Source organism: Gobio gobio, assembly GCF_949357685.1.
Source record: "Gobio gobio genome assembly, chromosome: 16".
Taxonomy (NCBI): domain Eukaryota; kingdom Metazoa; phylum Chordata; class Actinopteri; order Cypriniformes; family Gobionidae; genus Gobio; species Gobio gobio.
Window position 1 is genome coordinate 53,133,038 of NC_137109.1, and position 24,318 is coordinate 53,157,355.

The following is a 24,318-nucleotide window of genomic DNA, read 5'->3' on the forward strand; positions in this document are numbered from 1 at the left end:
TAAAATGACTGGAATAATACAGTAATAGTAACAACACCACACACACACACACACACACAAAAAACGAATAACAGTTCCGTTGTTTACTTTTATTGTGTTAGCGGAACTGGTATTATGTGGTGTTCGTGTGTCCGGCCGGAGCGATAATAGTGCTGCACCTCGCGTGTGTCTGTGGCGACCGGCGACGCGTGTTTTAACACTCTCGCGCGCATTTTCAATCCTGTGAGCAACGACAAGAACGAGCTCTATTACCGTTACCGGACACCCGTTCACCCGTTCGCCCGTTCACAGGCACCAGGAGAACCGGACCGGCGCCGAATCCAGTTCTACAGTTCATTAATGCGCTGAGGAGAACACGTGATCATCATCATCATCATCATCATCATCATCAGAAGAGAATCACAGTTATTAAGGTACACGCGCCTCAGCTTATCCAGAATATCCATTATATCCATTATATATATCCACTATATCCACTATATCCATTATATATATCCACTATATCCACTATATAGATTTTACACGGTGGGAGAGTTATCTTCTGTGAACCTGCGAGACTTCCGGGAAATAACCAGAGGAAGAAGTCCAGAGATGCAATAATACAGTTATAGTACATCTCAATAATAAAACAAAATACCAGTTAATCATATAAATGACATTAAAATACCGATTTGTGACATACTAAGCCAATTATTTGATTAAAAAGTTGAAATTATTACATACTAAGCCAATTATTTGATTAAAAAGTTGGAATTATTACATACTAGACCATTTATTTGATTAAAAAGTTGCAATTATTACATACTAAGCCAATTATTTGATTAAAAAGTTGAAATTATTACATACTAAGCCAATTATTTGATTAAAAAAATTGAAATTATTAAGCCAATTATTAGATTAAAAAATTGAAATTATTACATTCTTAGCCAATTATTTGATTAAAAAGTTGGAATTATTACATTCTTAGCCATTTATTTGATTAAAAAGTGGAAATTATTACATACTAAGCCATTTATTTGATTAAAAATTTTAAATTATTGCATTTTAAGCCAATTATTTGATTTAAAAGTTGAAATGAATAAATATTGAGCCAATTGATTGATTAAAAAATTGGAATTATTACATTCTTTGCCAATAATTTGATTAAAACTTTGGGATTATTACATATTAAGCCATTTATATGATTTAAAAGTTGAAATTATTGCATGCTAAGACAATTATTTGATTAAAAAGTTGGAATTATTACATACTAAGACAATTATTTGATAAAAAAGTTGGAATTATTACATACTAAGCCAATTATTTGATTAAAAAAATTGAAATTATTAAGCCAATTATTAGATTAAAAAATTGAAATTATTACATTCTTAGCCAATTATTTGATTAAAAAGTTGGAATTATTACATTCTTAGCCATTTATTTGATTAAAAAGTGGAAATTATTACATACTAAGCCATTTATTTGATTAAAAATTTTAAATTATTGCATTTTAAGCCAATTATTTGATTTAAAAGTTGAAATGAATAAATATTGAGCCAATTGATTGATTAAAAAATTGGAATTATTACATTCTTTGCCAATTATTTGATTAAAACTTTGGGATTATTACATATTAAGCCATTTATATGATTTAAAAGTTGAAATTATTGCATGCTAAGACAATTATTTGATTAAAAAGTTGGAATTATTACATACTAAGCCATTTATTTGATTAAAAAGTTGAAATTATTACATATTGAGCCAATTATTTGATTAAAAAATTGAAATTATTTCATACTAAGCCATTTATTTGATTAAAAAGTTGGAATTATTACATACTAAGCCAATTATTTGATTAAAAAGTTGGAATTATTACATACTAAGACAATTATTTGATTAAAAAATTGAAATTATTAAGCCAATTATTTGATTAAAAAGTGGAAATTATTACACACTAAGCCAATTATTTGATTAAACAGTTGAAATTATTACATACTAAGACAATTATTTGATTAAAAAATTGGGATTATTACATACTAAGCCAATTATTTGATTAAAAAGTTGGAATTATTACATTCTTAGCCATTTATTTGATTAAAAAGTTGAAATTAATAAATATTGAGCAATTTATTTGATTAAAAAGTTGAAATTATTGCATATTAAGCCAATTATTGGATTAAAAAATTGGGATTATTAACGATTAACTCCACACACACACCAGATCACATGTTCAACTAGTCACTCTTTATATAAATAAACCACAGATTTGAGCTTTAAACTACTACATTATCGACTGAAAAAGTCTTTAAACTACGTTTTGTCACACATTAACAGTAGATTTGAACAAAAACAGACGTGTAAACACAGCCCATGTCAGCCAATGAGACGAGCCGCTGGCAGAAGCCCCGCCCATGAGGAGAATCACGCCTGTTGCGAATGAAGCGAGTAAACTCAACATGTTCAAGCGTCCAACTTCTTCCTCTTCTTCTTCCTCTTCCTCTTCTTCCTCTTCTTCTTCCTCTTCTTCTTCAGGATGGTGTTCTTCACGTGTGACGCCTGTGGAGAGTCTCTGAGGAAAGCTCAGGTGGAGAAGCACCTGCTCAAATGCCACGCGTGTGCCGTCCTGTCCTGCATCGACTGCGGGAAAGACTTCCGGTGCGTGTGTGTGTGTGTGTGTGTGTGTGTGTGTGTGTGTCTGGTGGGCTCATGAGGGCTTTTCCTCTTTGTCTGGGGCTGGTCTGTGATTTTATTGCCTGAATCCAGAATGTCAGTGTTTTTCTCACATCACCTGTGTTTAAACCCCGGCCGAAAGACCTCCTGTTATGCTGCGTTCACACCAAACGCGAATTGAGCGTCAAAATCGCGTCTACCGCGTCTAGTTTCACGCGCAAACATTTTGAATGCATTCGCGCGTCCGCAGAGGTTTGGACGCGCGTAGAAATCGAGCATTTGAAGCGAAATTGACGCGCGTTCAAGGCGCTCCAGGAGAAATATGTCATAAAACACCACTCTGCCTCTTTTCATTTTCATTAAACATATATATTAAGCATTAATAGCCACACAAATGTGGTCCAGGCAACGCCTACATCATCTTCAGTACATGTATATTTAAATATCCTTAAAATATAAAGTAATGAAACTTCTCTTTGCCCTCAGTCAAAACGATTTGGCAGACAACAAATTATAGATCCATGAGCAAAGCTCGGCCGTTAGATCAGCACAAGATGAACCGCGGAAAGGCTGCCTTCGCCAGGGTTATGAGCGGTGATTGCCCGGTGATCGCCTGGATCTCACAACTCCAAAAACACAAGATTATTTTTTTAAATAGGCGCTCTCTTTATAAATAAACCACAGATTTGAGCTTTAAACAACTACATTCCCACCTGAAAACGTCTTAAAACTAAATTTTGTGACACAATAGTATTGTTTTTAATTTATGCAGGGTTTCTCATCACGTCACTTTACCACGTGACCGCAGCGAGCAGGCTCCTGATTGGTTAATGCGGCGTGAATTGACGCCAAAGTTAAAATTTTTCAACTCGGGCGTCAGACGCGAATTCGCTTCAAACGCGTGAATGCACAAAAGCACCATTCGCGTGTAACGCGCGTATCGCGCAAGACGCTCAATTCGCGTCCAATTTGCGCGAACTGGACGCGCGAATGAGGCGGATTCGCGTCCTTCGCGCCGCGCGAAACGCGCCTTCTGCGCCGCGAGACCTCCAGACGCGCGTCAACGCGCCTTTCCATTGACTTAACATTGAAATCACTCGCGCCAGACGCTCTATTCGCGTTTGGTGTGAACGCAGCATTATAGACAAACACCAAAGACATGTGGTCATTAAACTGCCTTTCGAATCCACATCTCTGAGCAAGAATATATCACTTGAGAATCCACTGTTTATCCGTTTTGACCCCTGTGGGCCACCGTACGGCTGTGCTTCGCTCTCATTGGATGCATTTTAAAGATCTAGACTCTCATTACTGAAACGCTGGCGAGTGTTTACAAGAGCAATATTTCATCACCACTCTCAAAATAAAGAGAAGAAAAGCATGTAAACATTTGAAATGGGCCGTTATTACAGCAGCGATTATTATATCTGTTAAATATAATATGTGCAGGTCTTAAAAGCCTACAGATAGAGTTTTAAAAGGTACGTGTAATAAATAATTTATAGTGCTGTCAAATGATTAAAATATTTAATCGTGATTAATCGCATTAATGCCATAGTTAACTCACAATTAATCACAATTAATCGCACATTTTTATTTATTCTAAATGTCCCTTGATTTCTTTTTGTCCCATTATTTTTTCTTATTTTAATGCTCTTATCAACATAGAAAAGTGGATCGGCTTGCTTTGTTCAAATGTTTGTTTTATTGAAAACAACATTGGCATACTGTAGTGTTCGATTTCACACCAACATTCTCACTTGAAGCAAATAAGCGCTCACACAATGTAACACTGTCCATCAATAAAAGGGTGAAAAAAAAATACTTTGTTGCACAAACAGCCCCTTCAACAGCCCTTTCTAAGGGATCAAAACAGGGTGATACAAAATAAAATTACAAAGTGCACATGCAAGGTAAACTAGGACTCCGCCTATAGTGCAGTTAAACCAGGGGTCGCCAACTAGCGGACTCCGGTCCGAATCCGGACCGCGAAGCCTTTTGACGTAGGCTAATGAAACGGTTAACGTTGCAATGCTCACTGTTACGTTCAGACCCAGACGCGCGGTCAAGCATGCAGGTACACCGGACGCGAATGACGCGACATGCACGCCGCTTAATTCGCGCCGCAGAATGTCTATTTGCGTCTTTGCATTGACTTAAATCACTCGCGCAAAACGCTTCATTCGCGTCCGGTGTGAATGCACCATCAGAGCAGAAAGCAGCGCTCAAGACAAGCACTTTTAGTTGAAGACCCCTGAGTTAAACCATGGCATAATACGTTTCTCATTTCGGCGTCTCACGCTTGCCATCCACGTCTACTCTTTTAATGGCCCAAACGAGTGTGGGCAGCCGCAGCGTGCCTGATGTTTTGTTTCCGGTCTAGCTACATCCGGAGTGGTGTTGTAGTTTTTCTAACGTTACTAGTTGCTGCAACAGCATGTGAAAAAACTACAAAGTTTGTTAGACCAAAAAGAACGTTAATCTCGCGATAAAAAAATTGACGCCGTTAAAATAGGTTTGCGTTAACGTCGTTAATAACGCGTTTAACTGCCAGCACTAATAATTTAGCATATTTAATGCCTAACAATGAACTTGTCCATATCTTTTCATTTAATTGGGACGTTCATGTATAGAATATTATCTCTATATTTTGATGTTTTAATGAAGTAATTATAAAACGAGAGCTAAAACTAGAGTGGAATAAATGTTGAAAAGAGCTAAAACTCACTTTTCTACACCAGCCTCTGTCCTCAGTGGATTTTGTAAAATTGGGCATTTTTCCTCAGTGGAAGCTGTATGTAGTCATGAGTGTGTGCTTTAGTGTTACTGCAGTAATGACACACACAGGTTCAGGAGTGTGTGTGATATATCGGCAGTAACACACACACACCTTTATCACATTTATTGAGCTTGGTTTAAAATAAAAGGTGCTTTAAAAAGTCCTTGAATCTGGTGTTGATGAGAGAGTGGGAACCCTGGTCCGAGCTCAACGTGTGTGTGTGTGTGTGTGTGTGTGTGTGTGTGTGTGTGTGTGTGTGTGTGTGTGTGTGTGTGTGTCTACAGTGGCGACGATTACAAGAACCACATCAAGTGCATCAGTGAGGATCAGAAATACGGCGGCAAAGACTTCCAGCCCAAGGCCAATAAAGGCGATGTGAAGCAGCAGCAGTGGCTCGAGGTGAGTGTGTGTGTGTGTGTGTGTGTGTGTGTGAGTGTGTGTGTGTGAGGGATTATGGGATGGCTAACGTGTGTGGTTCTGCCGCAGAGGATCCAGGAGGCCGTGGAGCGGCCCGGGGTTCAGCCCAGACTCCAGCAGGTCCTGCTTCAGGTCAGCTCGTATGATAACGTCCCCCGGAAGAGAGCCAAGTTCCAGGTGACCCCTGACCCCATCCTTAACCTCTGCCTTCTCACCCCTGACCCCATCCTTAACCTCTGCCTTCTCACCCCTGACCCCGTCCTTAACCTCTGCTTCCTCCACCGCAGAACTGGATGAAGAACAGCCTGAAGATCCACAGTCCAGATTTACTGGAGCAGGTCTGGGAGATCTTCTCATCCGACAGCGTAAGAGTGACCAGGGCGCACTTCACACCAAACAATCTACATTTTGTATTAGTGTTAGACCGATATATCGGCCGATATTTGCAAAAAAAATTACGTGTATCGGCTGATATAAGGCTGCTGCGTTTGCCGATATTTTCTATTTTTACGTGTATCGGCCGATATAAGGCTGCTGCGTTTGCCGATATTTGTGATTTTTATGTGTATCGGCTGATATAAGGCTGCTGCGTTTGCCGATATTTGCGTTTTTTACGTTTATCAGCCGATATAAGGCTGCTGCGTTCAACGATATTTGTGATTTTTACTTTTATCGGCCGATATAAGGCTGCTGCGTTGGCCGATATTTGCGTTTTTTACGTTTATCAGCCGATATAAGGCTGCTGCGTTCAACGATATTTGTGATTTTTACTTTTATCGGCCGATATAAGGCTGCTGCGTTGGCCGATATTTGCGATTTTTACGTTTATCGGCCGATATAAGGCTGCTGCGTTCGCCGATATTTGCTATTTTTACGTGTATTCACTGATATAAGGCTGCTGCGTTGGCCGAAATTTGTGATTTTTACATGTATCGGCCGATATAAGGCTGCTGCGTTCGCCGATATTTGCTATTTTTACGTTTATCGGCCGATATACGGCTGCTGCGTTTGCCGATATTTGTGATTTTTATGTGTATCGGCTGATATAAGGCTGCTGCGTTTGCCGATATTTGCGTTTTTTACGTTTATCAGCCGATATAAGGCTGCTGCGTTCAACGATATTTGTGATTTTTACTTTTATCGGCCGATATAAGGCTGCTGCGTTGGCCGATATTTGCGTTTTTTACGTTTATCAGCCGATATAAGGCTGCTGCGTTCAACGATATTTGTGATTTTTACTTTTATCGGCCGATATAAGGCTGCTGCGTTGGCCGATATTTGCGATTTTTACGTTTATCGGCCGATATAAGGCTGCTGCGTTCGCCGATATTTGCTATTTTTACGTGTATTCACTGATATAAGGCTGCTGCGTTGGCCGAAATTTGTGATTTTTACATGTATCGGCCGATATAAGGCTGCTGCGTTCGCCGATATTTGCTATTTTTACGTTTATCGGCCGATATACGGCTGCTGCGTTTGCCGATATTTGCTATTTTTACGTGTATCGGCCGATATAAGGCTGCTGCGTTCGCCGACATTTGCTATTTTTACGTGTATCGGCCGATATTATAAGGCTGCTGCGTTCGCCGATATTTGCTATTTTTACGTGTATCGGCCGATATTATAAGGCTGCTGCGTTCGCCGATATTTGCTATTTTTACGTGTATCGGCCGATATTATAAGGCTGCTGCGTTCGCCGATATTTGTGATTTTTACGTGTATCGGCCGATATAAGGCTGCTGCGTTCGCCGATATTTGTGATTTTTACGTGTATCGGCCGATATAAGGCTGCTGCGTTCGCCGATATTTGCTATTTTTACGTGTATCGGCTGATATAAGGCTGCTGCGTTCGCCGATATTTGCGATTTTTACGTGTATCGGCCGATATAAGGCTGCTGCGTTCGCCGATATTTGTGATTTTTACGTGTATCGGCCGATATAAGGCTGCTGCGTTCGCCGATATTTGCTATTTTTACGTTTATCGGCCGATATACGGCTGCTGCGTTTGCCGATATTTGCTATTTTTACGTGTATCGGCCGATATTATAAGGCTGCTGCGTTCGCCGACATTTGCTATTTTTACGTGTATCGGCCGATATTATAAGGCTGCTGCGTTCGCCGATATTTGCTATTTTTACGTGTATCGGCCGATATTATAAGGCTGCTGCGTTCGCCGATATTTGTGATTTTTACGTGTATCGGCCGATATAAGGCTGCTGCGTTCGCCGATATTTGTGATTTTTACGTGTATCGGCCGATATAAGGCTGCTGCGTTCGCCGATATTTGTGATTTTTACGTGTATCGGCCGATATAAGGCTGCTGCGTTCGCCGATATTTGCTATTTTTACGTGTATCGGCTGATATAAGGCTGCTGCGTTCGCCGATATTTGCGATTTTTACGTGTATCGGCCGATATAAGGCTGCTGCGTTCGCCGATATTTGTGATTTTTACGTGTATCGGCCGATATAAGGCTGCTGCGTTCGCCGATATTTGCGATTTTTACGTGTATCGGCCGATATTAAAAGGCTGCTGCGTTCGCCGATATTTGCGATTTTTACGTGTATCGGCCGATATAAGGCTGCTGCGTTCGCCGATATTTGCTATTTTTACGTGTATCGGCCGATATTATAAGGCTGCTGCGTTCGCCGATATTTGCGATTTTTACGTGTATCGGCCGATATAAGGCTGCTGCGTTCGCCGATATTTGCTATTTTTACGTGTATCGGCTGATATAAGGCTGCTGCGTTCGCCGATATTTGCGATTTTTACGTGTATCGGCCGATATAAGGCTGCTGCGTTCGCCGATATTTGTGATTTTTACGTGTATCGGCCGATATAAGGCTGCTGCGTTCGCCGATATTTGCGATTTTTACGTGTATCGGCCGATATTAAAAGGCTGCTGCGTTCGCTGATATTTGTGATTTTTATGTGTAACGGCCGATATAAGGCTGCTGTGTTCGCCGATATTTGTGATTTTTACGTGTATCGGCTGATATAAGGCTGCTGCGTTCGCCGATATTTTTTCCCCTGCATTATTTCCAGTCAGGCGTCCACAGGGCAGCTCTCACCGTCTTCAAACTCTCTCTTGCTCTCCCTCGCGCATATTAATCAAAATCAATTGAGAATTGACGCGATGGTAAAGGTGGAAAGACTGAAGTTTCACGTGGAGCATTGGGAGATTTTTTCCTGAATTACCGCTGGTGTTGCTCCACAAGAGATTCAGTGAAGTGCACCTACACTCTAAACAATGCTGGGTTAAAAATAACCCAAGTTGGGTTGAAAATGGACTAACCTATCAATTGGGTTGCTTTAAGCAAACATTTAACCCAACCGCTGGGTCAAAACAACCCAATTGCTGGGTTAGTCCATTTTCAACCCAACTTGGGTTATTTTTAACCCAGCATTTTTTAGAGTGTAACCATTAAATGACTAGGTTGTAAGTAGTTTTTAAATGAAGTATAGTGCAGTCAGTGTGCACTTTATTATGCTGCTCGCTTGTTGATACTGTGTGCAATAGTGTCATTATTTTATTTATGCTTAAATATTTATTTTCAGAATTTATTTTCACCACTGAACTCTTTTTTAACTTGTTCTACCTCTCCTGTTTTTACTATTTGTTAAATATAGTTTTTTTTAGTTCAATAAATGTTCCTTTTATAAATTATCATCCTGATCATTGTGTCATTTTTATGTTGTAAATTGAGGGAGCAAAAGCAGAATCGGCTCCAAATATCGGCTCAAGAAAATCGGCAGCCGTATCGATCATCGGCTAAGGTTGATGGAAAAAATCGGTATCGGCACTAAAAAAATCCATATCGGTCGATCCCTAATTTGTAGTGATGCACGAATCATGATTTTACATGGACGATACCGATTTCCGATCACGATTAATCGCATCCAAAATAAAAGTTTGTGTTTACATAATATATGTGTGTGTGAACTCTGTTAATTATTATTTATATATAAATACACACACATTCATGTATATATTTAAGAAAAAAATATTTTTTTATATATAAAACATTTATATTTATATATATATTATAGATTATATAAATGTGTACATGCAAATATTTCTTAAATATATACATGAATGTGTGTGTATTTATATATAAATAATAATTAACAGAGTACACACACATATATTATGTAAACACAAACTTTTATTTTGGATGCGATTAATCGCGCTTAATCTTTTGACAGACCTAAATAAAACCAAAGTATATAATTATATAATTAATATAACATGCAAAATGTGCTGTGTTGGTGTGCCTCCAGGATCGTGGTTGGGAAACCCTGGGCTACAGAACTGATAGTGTTTCATTTCTAAAGTGCAGCATGTTCTTCTTTAGGCTACCAAAAGAAGTATTTGGGCTTTGTCACAAGTTCGTTCTCATCCGATCCAACACGTGAGAAGCTGAGCTGAACAAACGCTCACTATCTACACTTGTGTAAGGCGGAGAGGTGAAACTTCAGCTCGCGCAACTTCAGCTCGCGCAACTTCAGCTCGCGCAACTTCGGCTCGCTCAACTTCGGCTCGCGCAACTTCGGCTCGCTCAACTTCGGCTCGCTCAACTTCGGCTCGCTCAACTTCGGCTCGAGCAACTTCGGCTCGCTCAACTTCGGCTCGAGCAACTTCGGCTCGAGCAACTTCGGCTCGCTCAACTTCAGCTCGCACAACTTCAGCTCGCTCAACTTCGGCTCGAGCAACTTCGGCTCGCTCAACTTCGGCTCGCTCAACTTCGGCTCGAGCAACTTCGGCTCGCTCAACTTCGGCTCGAGCAACTTCGGCTCGCGCAACTTCGGCTCGAGCAACTTCGGCTCGCGCAACTTCGGCTCGCTCAACTTCGGCTCGCTCAACTTCGGCTCGAGCAACTTCGGCTCGCTCAACTTCGGCTCGAGCAACTTCGGCTCGCTCAACTTCGGCTCGAGCAACTTCGGCTCGCGCAACTTCGGCTCGCTCAACTTCGGCTCGCTCAACTTCGGCTCGCTCAACTTCGGCTCGCTCAACTTCGGCTCGCTCAACTTCGGCTCGAGCAACTTCGGCTCGCGCAACTTCGGCTCGCTCAACTTCGGCTCGCTCAACTTCGGCTCGAGCAACTTCGGCTCGCGCAACTTCGGCTCGAGCAACTTCGGCTCGCGCAACTTCAGCTCGCGCAACTTCAGCTCGCGCAACTTCAGCTCACTCTACTTCGGCTCGCTCAACTTCAGCTCGCTCAACTTCAGCTCGCTCAACTTCAGCTCGCGCAACTTCAGCTCACTCTACTTCGGCTCGCTCAACTTCAGCTCGCTCAACTTCAGCTCGCTCAACTTCGGCTCGCTCAACTTCGGCTCGAGCAACTTCGGCTCGCTCAACTTCGGCTCGCTCAACTTCGGCTCGCGCAACTTCGGCTCGCGCAACTTCGGCTCGCTCAACTTCGGCTCGCTCAACTTCGGCTCGAGCAACTTCGGCTCGCGCAACTTCGGCTCGAGCAACTTCGGCTCGCGCAACTTCAGCTCGCGCAACTTCAGCTCGCGCAACTTCAGCTCACTCTACTTCGGCTCGCTCAACTTCAGCTCGCTCAACTTCAGCTCGCTCAACTTCAGCTCGCGCAACTTCAGCTCACTCTACTTCGGCTCGCTCAACTTCAGCTCGCTCAACTTCAGCTCGCTCAACTTCAGCTCGCGCAACTTCGGCTCGCTCAACTTCGGCTCGCTCAACTTCGGCTCGCGCAACTTCAGCTCGCGCAGGAAAGCGGCTCTTCATTCCCTTCAGTGTATCTCGTCTCTTCCCTCAGTTCTCCAGTTTCCGTTTGTAACACACAAGTGACATGTTTGCATGATTGCAATATAGGCGTATGTGCATGCGGCCGCACTTCCGGAAAAATACAAAGAAAACCGGATCCGATTTTTGCAACCGGTGCATCCCCTAACGTTTTGTTTCGTGATGTTTCAGGACAGCAGCCGAACCGCCGATCAGACGACAGGCGAACTCAACCCGACCCGGAGCCAGCAGAACAACGGCACTGAGGCTAATGAAGAAACGAGAGTAGAGCGGAAAGAGAAGAAGAAGAACAAGAGAAAGGCCACGGAGGAGCAGAACGGGCAAAACACCAGCAAGAAGCAGAGCCGAAAAAAGAGGAAACAAGAGGAGAACGGACAGCATGTAGACGAAAAGACCAACAAAAGACAGAAGAGGAGAAAAGAGGAGGTGTTTGATGGTGAGGATCAGAGTGTATCACCCGTCCTGAACAGTGTGTGAGGTTAGAAGTGTAGTGTGTTGAAAAGATTACGTCTAAAGTCGCGTAAGGGTTCCCGCGGGTACTTAAAAAGTATTAAAAAAAAAATAATTTAAGGCCTTAAAACGTCTTAAAAACGGCCGGATTTTCATCCGAGGTCTTAAATTTAATTTAGTTAGGTCTAAAAAAAAGGTTTTATCCTCGTTCATTTCCAGAAACGCTGGCCGCAGAAAGTTATTAACGTTACACAGTAGCAAAAAAGTATCGAATCGTAGACGACAAAATGGAGCTCGAGAGTCTTTGCTCCGCCCTCAGAGCGTTCGTTCGCTGTGTTGTAGGGATGGCTCGATACCACAATCTAATACCGAAGTACTGATATTAAATCGATACCGCACAGGGTCTGAATTTTGATGCGGGTATTGCGCATAATTTTACTCACTCGCGCAAGTTTTGGGTTTATGAAGCGGGAAATTACTGCAAATGTTTATTATTAAATTAATCAACAAAGATTATCACATCAATCAGTCATTTGGAAACTTTTTTTGTAAGTAATTTCAGCATTACTGCGCGTCTCCATTCTCTCAAAATCAGCAAACTGCTTCTTGCTTCAAAAGACATCGCACCTGCGCTATAAAAGCATCTGCGCGCTCAGATTCAACACTTTCGCTTCAGTTGCGGGACAGATGACGGAAATCACTGCCCATGTCTTTTTAAACCTCGCCAATTTGAACATGCAAGAGATTTTATAGCATTTCGTAATACTTATGGGATGAGAGCTCTTTAAGAGAGAGTTTTCTTTGCGCTCATGCCAACAACAAACACACACACACACACACAAGCCTAAAGAGCTCGCGCATTCCAAATTAAGTTGTTTTTCCTCAGTCAAATACACACAAAATGATGTCAAAAATGTCCATCTTTAGTGAGTAGTCGCATAAACACAGTTGGTTATGTCTTTCGCAGATGTAAATAGTGCAATAGTACGCGTGCAGATATTATGAGGTCTAAACGTCACTGGTTGAAACGAACGCTGGAGATTTCTTTATATTTAAACGATACGATCTTATGCATGTGCGTTAATCAGTGTTAAAAGAAAAATTTCTAAATTAGATTGTTTGAATGATGCACACACTTGTCGATCTCTTAATGTCTTACAAGCAGGGCTTAAAAACGGAAAAAAATATCAATTGGTTCACTCCGAGCAGAATCAATATTATAGCGTTTCCGTTTTTGCGTTCCTCAATAAACATTATTGTTGATTTGAAAAAATACCGGTTAATAACGTTATTTTAATTTAGCCTATACTTTAAACAAATATGTATAAATAGACTTATTTTCACTCAATAATAATAATAATACGCATGGTAATTAAACTTGAATATTTATTTCATAACATTTTTAAAACCACAACAGAAATACATGCATTAATTACAAACAGCGGACCGGTTTTAATGGAGCGTTAGACTATTGAAAGTGGCTCTTATGCCGAATTCTTTTCAGAAGAGTGATAACATTCTTTGTACATCACTTTTTTTTCAACACGACTTGTTTTAAAAATTGCATGAATAAAGAATAAATAAACTGAATAACCATTGCTCTTTTAATGCTGGTAATTTCAAAGCAAACACTGCACACACGTCTGCATCCCATAATCAAACTCAGTCAGCTAATAAAGCTTGATCATTTAATGCAATATAACACCATTTAATACGCAGCATCAGCCGTCTATATAGAAAACATTGAGCTGTATTGGCCATCTGAAAGACTATAGGACAAATGTTTGATAGATGCTATAGCCTACTTGGATAGGCTTAAACGGAATCCACAAACTAGCCTAAATCAGACTATTTGAGCTTAAAGTCTGTACGTCTTATTTAAACGTATGAAAAGAATGTCCTCCAATACCTGCGCTTTCATTGATGAGCTCAGCGGGGAGAGAAATGTGCTTGAGGCGTGTAAATGCGCTCACACTGACTTGTGTTACCGTAGATTCACAGATGATATTTCACTCTCGCTTGATCCGCCACATCACATGCTGAGCTACTCTATTCATGATTGGCCACTGCCAGATTACAATATTAAAGAGAACGATAAAATAACGTTATTAACCGGTTAATGGCCATTTCAAATTAAAGTTTCTGTTCAGAACGATTCAAATTGATTTTGATTTCGTTTTTGTTCCTCTTAAAATTTCGTTCGTTTCCGGTTTTCGTTTTCGTTCCTTGAACCGGTTCAGAGCCCTGTTAAAAAGTATTAAATATTTTAAATTTAAGGCCTTAAAACGTCTTAAAAACGGCCAGATTTTCATCCGAGGTCTTAAATTTAATTTAGTTAGGTCTAAAAAAAAGGTTTCATTTCCAGAAATGCTGGCCGCAGAAAGTTATTAACGTTACACAGTAGCAAAATGGTATCGAATCATAGACGACAAAGTGGAGCTCTAGAGTCTGTGCTCCGCCCTCAGAGCGTTCGTTCGGGGTGTTGTAGTTCTTTCTGGGGGTGTTGTAGTTCTTTCTGGGGGATGTTGTAATTCTTTCTGGGGGTGTTGTAGTTCTTTCTGGGGGTGTTGTAGTTCTTTCTGGGGGTGTTGTAGTTCTTTCTGGGGATGTTGCAGTTCTTTCTGGGGATGTTGCAGTTCTTTCTGGTGGATGTTGCAGTTCTTTCTGGGGAGGTTGTAGTTCTTTCTGGGGGTGTTGTAGTTCTTTCTGGGGGTGTTGTAGTTCTTTCTGGGGGTGTTGTAGTTCTTTCTGGTGGATGTTGCAGTTCTTTCTGGGGAGGTTGTAGTTCTTTCTGGGGAGGTTGTAGTTCTTTCTGGGGGTGTTGTAGTTCTTTCTGGGGGTGTTGTAGTTCTTTCTGGGGGTGTTGTAGTTCTTTCTGGGGGATGTTGTAGTTCTTTCTGGGGGTGTTGTAGTTCTTTCTGGGGGTGTTGTAGTTCTTTCTGGGGGTGTTGTAGTTCTTTCTGGGGGATGTTGTAGTTCTTTCTGGGGGTTTCTGGGGATGTTGTAGTTCTTTCCGGGGGTGTTGTAGTTCTTTCCGGGGATGTTGTAGTTCTTTCTGGGGGTGTTGCAGTTCTTTCTGGTGGATGTTGCAGTTCTTTCTGGTGGATGTTGCAGTTCTTTCTGGGGAGGTTGTAGTTCTTTCTGGGGGTGTTGTAGTTCTTTCTGGGGGTGTTGTAGTTCTTTCTGGGGGTGTTGTAGTTCTTTCTGGGGGTGTTGTAGTTCTTTCTGGGGGATGTTGTAGTTCTTTCTGGGGGTGTTGTAGTTCTTTCTGGGGGTGTTGTAGTTCTTTCTGGGGGTGTTGTAGTTCTTTCTGGGGGATGTTGTAGTTCTTTCTGGGGGTTTCTGGGGATGTTGTAGTTCTTTCTGGGGGTGTTGTAGTTCTTTCCGGGGATGTTGTAGTTCTTTCCGGGGGTGTTGTAGTTCTTTCCGGGGGTGTTGTAGTTCTTTCCGGGGGTGTAGTTGTTCTTTCTGGGGGTGTTGTAGTTCTTTCCGGGGATGTTGTAGTTCTTTCCGGGGGTGTTGTAGTTCTTTCCGGGGGTGTTGTAGTTCTTTCCGGGGGTGTTGTAGTTCTTTCCGGGGGTGTTGTAGTTCTTTCCGGGGATGTTGTAGTTCTTTCCGGGGGTGTTGTAGTTCTTTCCGGGGGTGTTGTAGTTCTTTCCGGGGGTGTTGTAGTTCTTTCCGGGGGTGTTGTAGTTCTTTCCGGGGGTGTTGTAGTTCTTTCCGGGGGATGTTGTAATTCTTTCCGGGGGTGTTGTAGTTCTTTCCGGGGGTGTTGTAGTTCTTTCCGGGGGTGTTGTAGTTCTTTCCGGGGGTGTTGTAGTTCTTTCCGGGGGTGTTGTAGTTCTTTCCGGGGGTGTTGTAGTTCTTTCCGGGGGTGTTGTAGTTCTTTCCGGGGGTGTTGTAGTTCTTTCCGGGGATGTTGTAGTTCTTTCCGGGGGTGTTGTAGTTCTTTCCGGGGGTGGTGTTGTAGTTCTTTCCGGGGGTGGTGTTGTAGTTCTTTCCGGGGGTGGTGTTGTAGTTCTTTCCGGGGGTGGTGTTGTAGTTCTTTCCGGGGGTGGTGTTGTAGTTCTTTCCGGGGGTGGTGTTGTAGTTCTTTCCGGGGGTGGTGTTGTAGTTCTTTCCGGGGGTGGTGTTGTAGTTCTTTCTGGGGGTGGTGTTGTAGTTCTTTCCGGGGGTGGTGTTGTAGTTCTTTCTGGGGGTGGTGTTGTAGTTCTTTCTGGGGGTGGTGTTGTAGTTCTTTCTGGGGGTGTTGTAGTTCTTTCTGGGGGTGTTGTAGTTCTTTCTGGGGGTGTTGTAGTTCTTTCTGGGGGTGTTGGTACACGTACGTGATAAATGCTTACCTGTCCGCTAAATATGTCTACGTTTAATAATGTTGTATTTTGCACTGTTCTCTATTATTCTCTACAGTGATAAACTCAATCAGCTCTGCACATATTATGATTATGAAGATAGTGAAGGCTTGAAGAACTCAAATACTCCAGATCTCGTTTCATCAGTCAAAGCGTTTCTATCTTCAGTTTATCTACATCTCCAGCTTCACTTTAGGGCTAGCGATGACTTCTCTGAGGCTAATGTGGAGTTTCTGCTCGAGGGCGCCCTCTGGCTTCAGGATGAATGAAACGTTTGGGGAACAAATATGAAAAATAATACTTCTCTCTAAATAAATTTATATGACAATCCTTATGTTTTTCTCCAATGTACAGTTTTTTCCTCACAGTTGATGCATAAGAGGCTCATATTTCATATTAAATACAAAGACTTTAAGAAATTGTTATCACAGATAAAAAGCACAGAATTATTTTTTACAATAAATCTTTAGACCTTTCTAATGATTTTTAGTCATAGGCTGTCTGCATATTAACAGGTAACCCAGCAGTTTGTAAAATATAAATGTTATTATTATTATTGTTATATTTATTCTTAAAATTTAAATGTTACAATGTTATTGTAATAGTAATATTTCTAATTTTGTTAAATATTTGTGTTTATCAAATATAATTATTATTAGTCGCATTAATATATAAAATGTTATATGCATACACTTTTCATTTATAAAAAACAAACAAACCAACAAAAAAAAAACGCATTTTAACCAGAATAATCGCAGTGAGAAATCTTCCCCAAATGGTGTTTGTTGTTCCTGTTCATCTCTATTAGGATATTAATATGCGGTTTTGTATTCTATTTGAGGGCAAGTTTGTTTTAGCCTATTTTCATTTTGCGCCTAATGTCATTGAAAAAGCATTAATTTAATTTACAGATAAAGCAATGACTGAATTCATTGAAATCAAAATGATTTTTTTATTATTTCTTTGATTTAAATAATTTTGGTAATGCGTCGTATAGGTCTTAAATTTCAATCTTTATGGTCTTAAAATGTCTTAAAAAGGTCTTAAATTTGACTCACCCTGGTACTATTTCCAGTAGATTTGGATCCGTGCACACTATAACGGCTAATATTACCCACAACCCATTGCGCTAGGAGGCTTTGGTTCAGAACTACAAACATGGCGGATATGTGAAGACTGTCTCTAACTGTGTGTACCTTTCTTGTTTCCTGTCTGCTTTGACCAATCAGAGAGTCCGAATCCGGAGGAGGAGGAGGAGCCAGTGACCCAGGAGTCTGAATCAAACACTACAGGTATTTCACAATAAGCATAATAATAATGGCATTCAATTAGTGCCCTATGATTCCTGAATTTACTGTATAATGCAGAATGTCAACTTGTGTATGAAAAGATCAAAAGTAGGTCGGGGGATTTTCTGAAGCGGCCAGTGAAAGAGAATTTTAGGAGCGTTAAAACGTCAATAACAAAAAAATAACTTCAGAATCACCAAAAAATGCGAGAGTGCATTCATTTCAGTGGCCATTGATATGATAATACATCATGTTTAATATACTGATGGTAACAAGGTCAGTACACTTAAAGGGACAGTGCACCCAAAAAGGACAATTCTGTCATCATTGACTTACCCAATAATTTGGGTTTGAGACAAAATAATGCATTTCATAGAGCGCAACATTTTTTTTTTCTTTTAATAAATTGCTGTTAAATTGTATGTTTCATGATGTCAGTTAATAAGACATGCTTTTTTGACCTCTAAAATTGAATTTAACCTTTAAAGGTGCAGTGTGTGAATGTTAGTGGCATCTAGTGGTGAGGTTGTGAATTGCACCCACTCACCCCTCCCTTTCCAACCACATAGAGAAGCTACGGTGGCCCACACAGGACAAAGATGTGGTTTTCGGAGAGTGACTAGCGCTCTGTAGAGAAGTTTGTCCGTTTAGGGCTACCGTAGAAACATGGCGGCACAAAATGGCGGCTTCACTATAAGGAGACCCACGGCATAGATATCCATAATAAAGGCTAGAGTCTCTAACGCCATCACTGGCGGCCATCTTGTCTCGCGGCGGCCATCTTGTCTCAGGCAAGCTTTCTGGCTCCTGATGTAAGGCGAGTGATCTGAACACAAATACTCTTATCTCGCTGAAATCTGGACGGATTTACAAATGGTTTGGTTTCTTACGAACGTTATTAACATGGCTATAATTCTGGAAGCTTGAACTAATTATTCATAAGTATGCAGTGTCATAACTACATCTCGGATGTTTATAACAAACCAAACCGCTTGAAAATCGGTTGAGCAAGTTATGGTTATTTAAAAAACGCATGCACCATTAAAATACAATGTTACGGGAGACAAGATGGCCGCCAGGAGCGGGCGTCGACCTCCATTGGCCATGAGACATCTAACCTTTATTATGTTTATCTATGACCCGCGGTGTGTGTGTGTGTGTGTGTGTGTGTGTGTGTGTGTAGATACAAACGGCTCATTCTAAGGTCATAAAAACATAACGGCTCATTATGTTAGGTCTTTATAAACATAGTTATGTATATTATATTGCATTTCTGACAACACATCCTCATAAATACTACACACTGCACCTTTACAACAAACTAAAATTATAAATTATATTGCAAAATGTAACCATTAAAATGGAAAACAAGATTTTTTGAGTGCACAAGAATTGCATGCACTTCTCCCTCAGGGTTTTTGTTTTCCAGCACAAATATCTAAACATCCTTAAATCAAGACACATTTACTGGAGAAGAGAAATGAAGAAATTAAGTCTTGTTGTCTGAGAAATTGAACAAAATTAAGTGTTTATGCTTAAAACAAGAACAAGGGTCTGTCAGTGTGTGTATAAATGACTTTTTCTTTTGAATTAAGTTGCAGATGTTTGTTCTTGTTTTGATCATAAAATCAGTCTTCTGTTGATTTAAGAATCTTTCAGATATTTGCCCCCGGACAACAAGACCTCTAACAACATCAGTTCAGTCTGTTCAGAAGGTTAAGGAAAATATCCATATTCTAGTGTTTGGGAGACAAGCCATTCAAATATTTAAGCTATTTGTATCTAAAATGAATACAAAAGTTATGGAGATCTGTTGGAAATTGTATGTTCAAGCTCTGAAATGTTGCTAATACAACTCCTTGTGTGATTGGACCTTTATGGTTGACCTGTGCCCAGAGAAGAACGACACATGACCGACACATGACCGACACATGACCAACACATGACCGACACATGACCGACACATGACCAACACATGACCGACACAAGACCAACACATGACCGACACATGACCAACACATGACCGACACATGACCGACACATGACCAACACATGACCGACACAAGACCAACACATGACCGACTCATGACCAACACACGACCAACACACGACCAACACAAGACCAACACATGACCGACACATGACCGACACATGACCGACACAAGACCAACACAAGACCAACACATGACCAACACATGACCAACTCACGACCAACTCACGACCAACTCACGACCAACACATGACCAACACATGATCAACACACGACCGACTCATGACCAACACATGACCAACACATGACCGACACATGACCGACACATGACCGACACATGACCGACACATGACCGACACATGACCGACACATGACCGACACATGACCGACACATGACCGACACATGACCAACTCATGACCGACACATGACCGACACATTACCGACACATGACCGACACACGACCGACACACGACCGACACAAGACCGACACAAGACCAACACATGACCAACTCACGACCAACACACGACCAACTCACGACCAACACATGATCAACACACGACCGACACACGACCAACTCATGACCAACACATGACCAACACATGATCGACACATGATCGACACATGATCGACACACGACCGACACACGACCGACACACGACCGACACACGACCAACACATGATCGACACATGATCGACACAAGACCGACACACGACCGACACACGACCGACACACGACCGACACACGACCGACACACGACCGACACACGACCGACACACGACCGACACACGACCGACACACGACCAATACATGATCGACACATGATCGACACACGACCAACACACGACCAACACATGACCGACACACGACCAACACACGACCGACACATGATCGACACAAGACCGACACAAGACCGACACACGACCGACACACGACCGACACAAGACCGACACACGACCGACACACGACCGACACACGACCGACACATGATCGACACATGATTGACACACGACCGACACACGACCGACACACGACCGACACACGACCGACACAAGACCGACACACGACCGACACACGACCGACACACGACCGACACACGACCGACACATGACCGACACATGACCGACACACGACCGACACACGACCAACACACGACCGACACACGACCAACACATGACCGACACACGACCGACACACGACCAACACACGACCAACACATGATCGACACATGATCGACACACGACCGACACACGACCAACACATGACCGACACATGATCGACACATGATCGACACACGACCAACACATGACCGACACATGATCGACACACGACCAACACATGACCAATACATGATCGACACATGATCGACACATGACCGACACACGACCGACACACGACCGACACACGACCGACACATGACCAACACACGACCGACACACGACCGACACACGACCAATACATGATCGACACATGATCGACACACGACCAACACATGACCAACACATGACCGACACATGACCGACACACGACCGACACATGACCGACACATGATCGACACATGATCGACACACGACCGACACACGACCGACACACGACCGACACACGACCGACACACGACCGACACACGACCGACACACGACCGACACAAGACCGACACACGACCGACACACGACCGACACACGACCGACACACGACCAACACACGACCGACACACGACCAACACACGACCAACACATGACCGACACATGATCGACACACGACCGACACACGACCGACACACGACCGACACACGACCAACACATGACCAACACACGACCGACACACGACCGACACACGACCGACACACGACCGACACACGACCAACACATGATCGACACATGATCGACACATGATCGACACAAGACCGACACAAGACCGACACACGACCGACACACGACCGACACACGACCGACACACGACCGACACACGACCGACACACGACCGACACACGACCAATACATGATCGACACATGATCGACACACGACCAACACACGACCAACACATGACCGACACACGACCAACACACGACCGACACACGATCGACACAAGACCGACACAAGACCGACACACGACCGACACACGACCGACACACGACCGACACACGACCGACACACGACCGACACATGATCGACACATGATTGACACACGACCGACACACGACCGACACACGACCGACACACGACCGACACAAGACCGACACACGACCGACACACGACCGACACACGACCGACACACGACCGACACACGACCGACACACGACCGACACACGACCGACACACGACCAACACACGACCGACACACGACCAACACATGACCGACACACGACCGACACACGACCAACACACGACCAACACATGATCGACACATGATCGACACACGACCGACACACGACCAACACATGACCGACACATGATCGACACATGATCGACACACGACCAACACATGACCGACACATGATCGACACACGACCAACACATGACCAATACATGATCGACACATGATCGACACATGACCGACACACGACCGACACACGACCGACACACGACCGACACATGACCAACACACGACCGACACACGACCGACACACGACCAATACATGATCGACACATGATCGACACACGACCAACACATGACCAACACATGACCGACACATGACCGACACACGACCAACACATGACCGACACATGATCGACACATGATCGACACACGACCGACACACGACCGACACACGACCGACACACGACCGACACACGACCGACACATGATCGACACAAGACCGACACACGACCGACACACGACCGACACACGACCGACACACGACCAACACACGACCGACACACGACCAACACACGACCAACACATGACCGACACATGATCGACACACGACCGACACACGACCGACACACGACCGACACACGACCAACACATGACCAACACACGACCAATACATGATCGACACATGACCAACACATGACCGACACATGATCGACACACGACCGACACACGACCAACACATGACCAATACATGATCGACACATGATCGACACATGACCAACACATGACCGACACATGATCGACACATGATCGACACATGATCGACACACGACCGACACACGACCGACACACGACCGACTCATGACCGACACATGACCGACACATGACCGACACGACCGACACACAACCGACACACGACCGACACACGACCGACACACGACCGACACACGACCAACACACGACCAACACACGACCAACACACGACCAACACACGACCGACACACGATCGACACACGACCGACACACGACCGACACACGACCGACACATGACCAACACACGACCAACACACGACCGACACACGACCGACACACGACCAACACACGACCGACACACGACCAACACATGACCAACACATGACCGACACATGATCGACACACGACCGACACACGACCGACACACGACCGACACACGACCGACACACGACCGACACACGACCGACACACGACCGACACACGACCGACACACGACCGACACACGACCGACACACGACCGACACACGACCGACACATGACCAACACATGACCAAGAATAATAATCATAAGCTGTTTGGTCTGAGCGCTGTGTGTTTGTCTGCAGGGAAGTTTAATTGGAAGGGGACGATAAAGGCGGTTCTGAAAGACGCTCCTGAGGACGGACTCGCCGTCAAGAAGCTCCGCAAGAAGGTGAGCAGCGACTCTGGTGAATCTGAGGCGGGCTTTCCTGTTCCAGTGCTGGCCGTTTGACAAACGATCGACTCTGTGGTGTTTTTACAGGTTTTAGCTGCATATTATTCATTTACTGGAGACGCAAACTTCAGATCGGAAGAGGAGCTGCTGTCTCTGTTCAACAAGAAGATCAACAACAACCCCAAGTTTAAGATGCTGAAGGAGAAAGTCAGACTGCTGAAATAACTGAGGCGTCGTCCTCTCGCTGGAATAAACGCTAAAACATCCATCCGTGTCTTCAGTTATTTTATGACCAGAGTCTGATAGCCACACCCCTTCTGAAAGTCCTGCCCTGTCCCTTCTGATAGCCACGCCCCATCTGATAGCCACACCCCTTCTGAAAGTCCTGCCATGCCCCTTCTGATAGCCACACCCCTTCTGATAGCCACACCCCTTCTGAAAGTCCTGCCCTGTCCCTTCTGATAGCCACGCCCCATCTGATAGCCACACCCCTTCTGATAGCCACACCCCTTCTGAAAGTCCTGCCCTGTCCCTTCTGATAGCCACGCCCCATCTGAGACTCCTGTCCCTTCTGATAGCCACGCCCCATCTGAGACTCCTGTCCTTTCTGATAGCCACACCCCTTCTGATAGTCCTGTCCCTTCTGATAGCCACACCCCTTCTGAAAGTCCTGCCCTGTCCCTTCTGATAGCCACGCCCCATCTGATAGCCACACCCCTTCTGATAGCCACGCCCCATCTGAGACTCCTGTCCTTTCTGATAGCCACGCCCCATCTGATAGTCCTGCCCCTTCTGATAGCCACGGCCCATCTGATAGTCCTGCCCCTTCTGATAGCCACGCCCCATCTGATAGTCCTGCCCTGTCCCTT

General features: G+C 43.5%; 1 protein-coding gene across 1 annotated transcript; it reads left to right on the forward strand.

Moving 5' to 3' along the window:
- The first annotated feature begins 125 nt into the window (after positions 1 to 125).
- Positions 126 to 23,715, forward strand: lyar (Ly1 antibody reactive homolog (mouse)). Its single transcript, XM_079838862.1, has 9 exons — positions 126 to 413; positions 2,512 to 2,634; positions 5,713 to 5,827; positions 5,915 to 6,022; positions 6,133 to 6,210; positions 11,783 to 12,047; positions 17,640 to 17,702; positions 23,361 to 23,446; positions 23,537 to 23,715. Exons 2-9 carry the CDS (start codon positions 2,513 to 2,515, stop codon positions 23,672 to 23,674), a joined length of 975 nt encoding a protein of 324 aa, XP_079694988.1. The 5' UTR covers positions 126 to 413; position 2,512; the 3' UTR covers positions 23,675 to 23,715.
- The last annotated feature ends 603 nt before the right edge of the window (positions 23,716 to 24,318 follow it).

Coding starts and splice junctions, on each gene's coding strand:
- lyar (XM_079838862.1), top strand. CDS start 2,513: ATGGTGTTCTTCACGTGTGACGCCTGTGGAGAGTCTCTGAGGAAAGCT. Junction 5,828..5,914: donor AGCAGCAGCAGTGGCTCGAG/GTGAGTGTGTGT, acceptor GTTCTGCCGCAG/AGGATCCAGGAGGCCGTGGA. Junction 6,211..11,782: donor AGATCTTCTCATCCGACAGC/GTAAGAGTGACC, acceptor GTGATGTTTCAG/GACAGCAGCCGAACCGCCGA.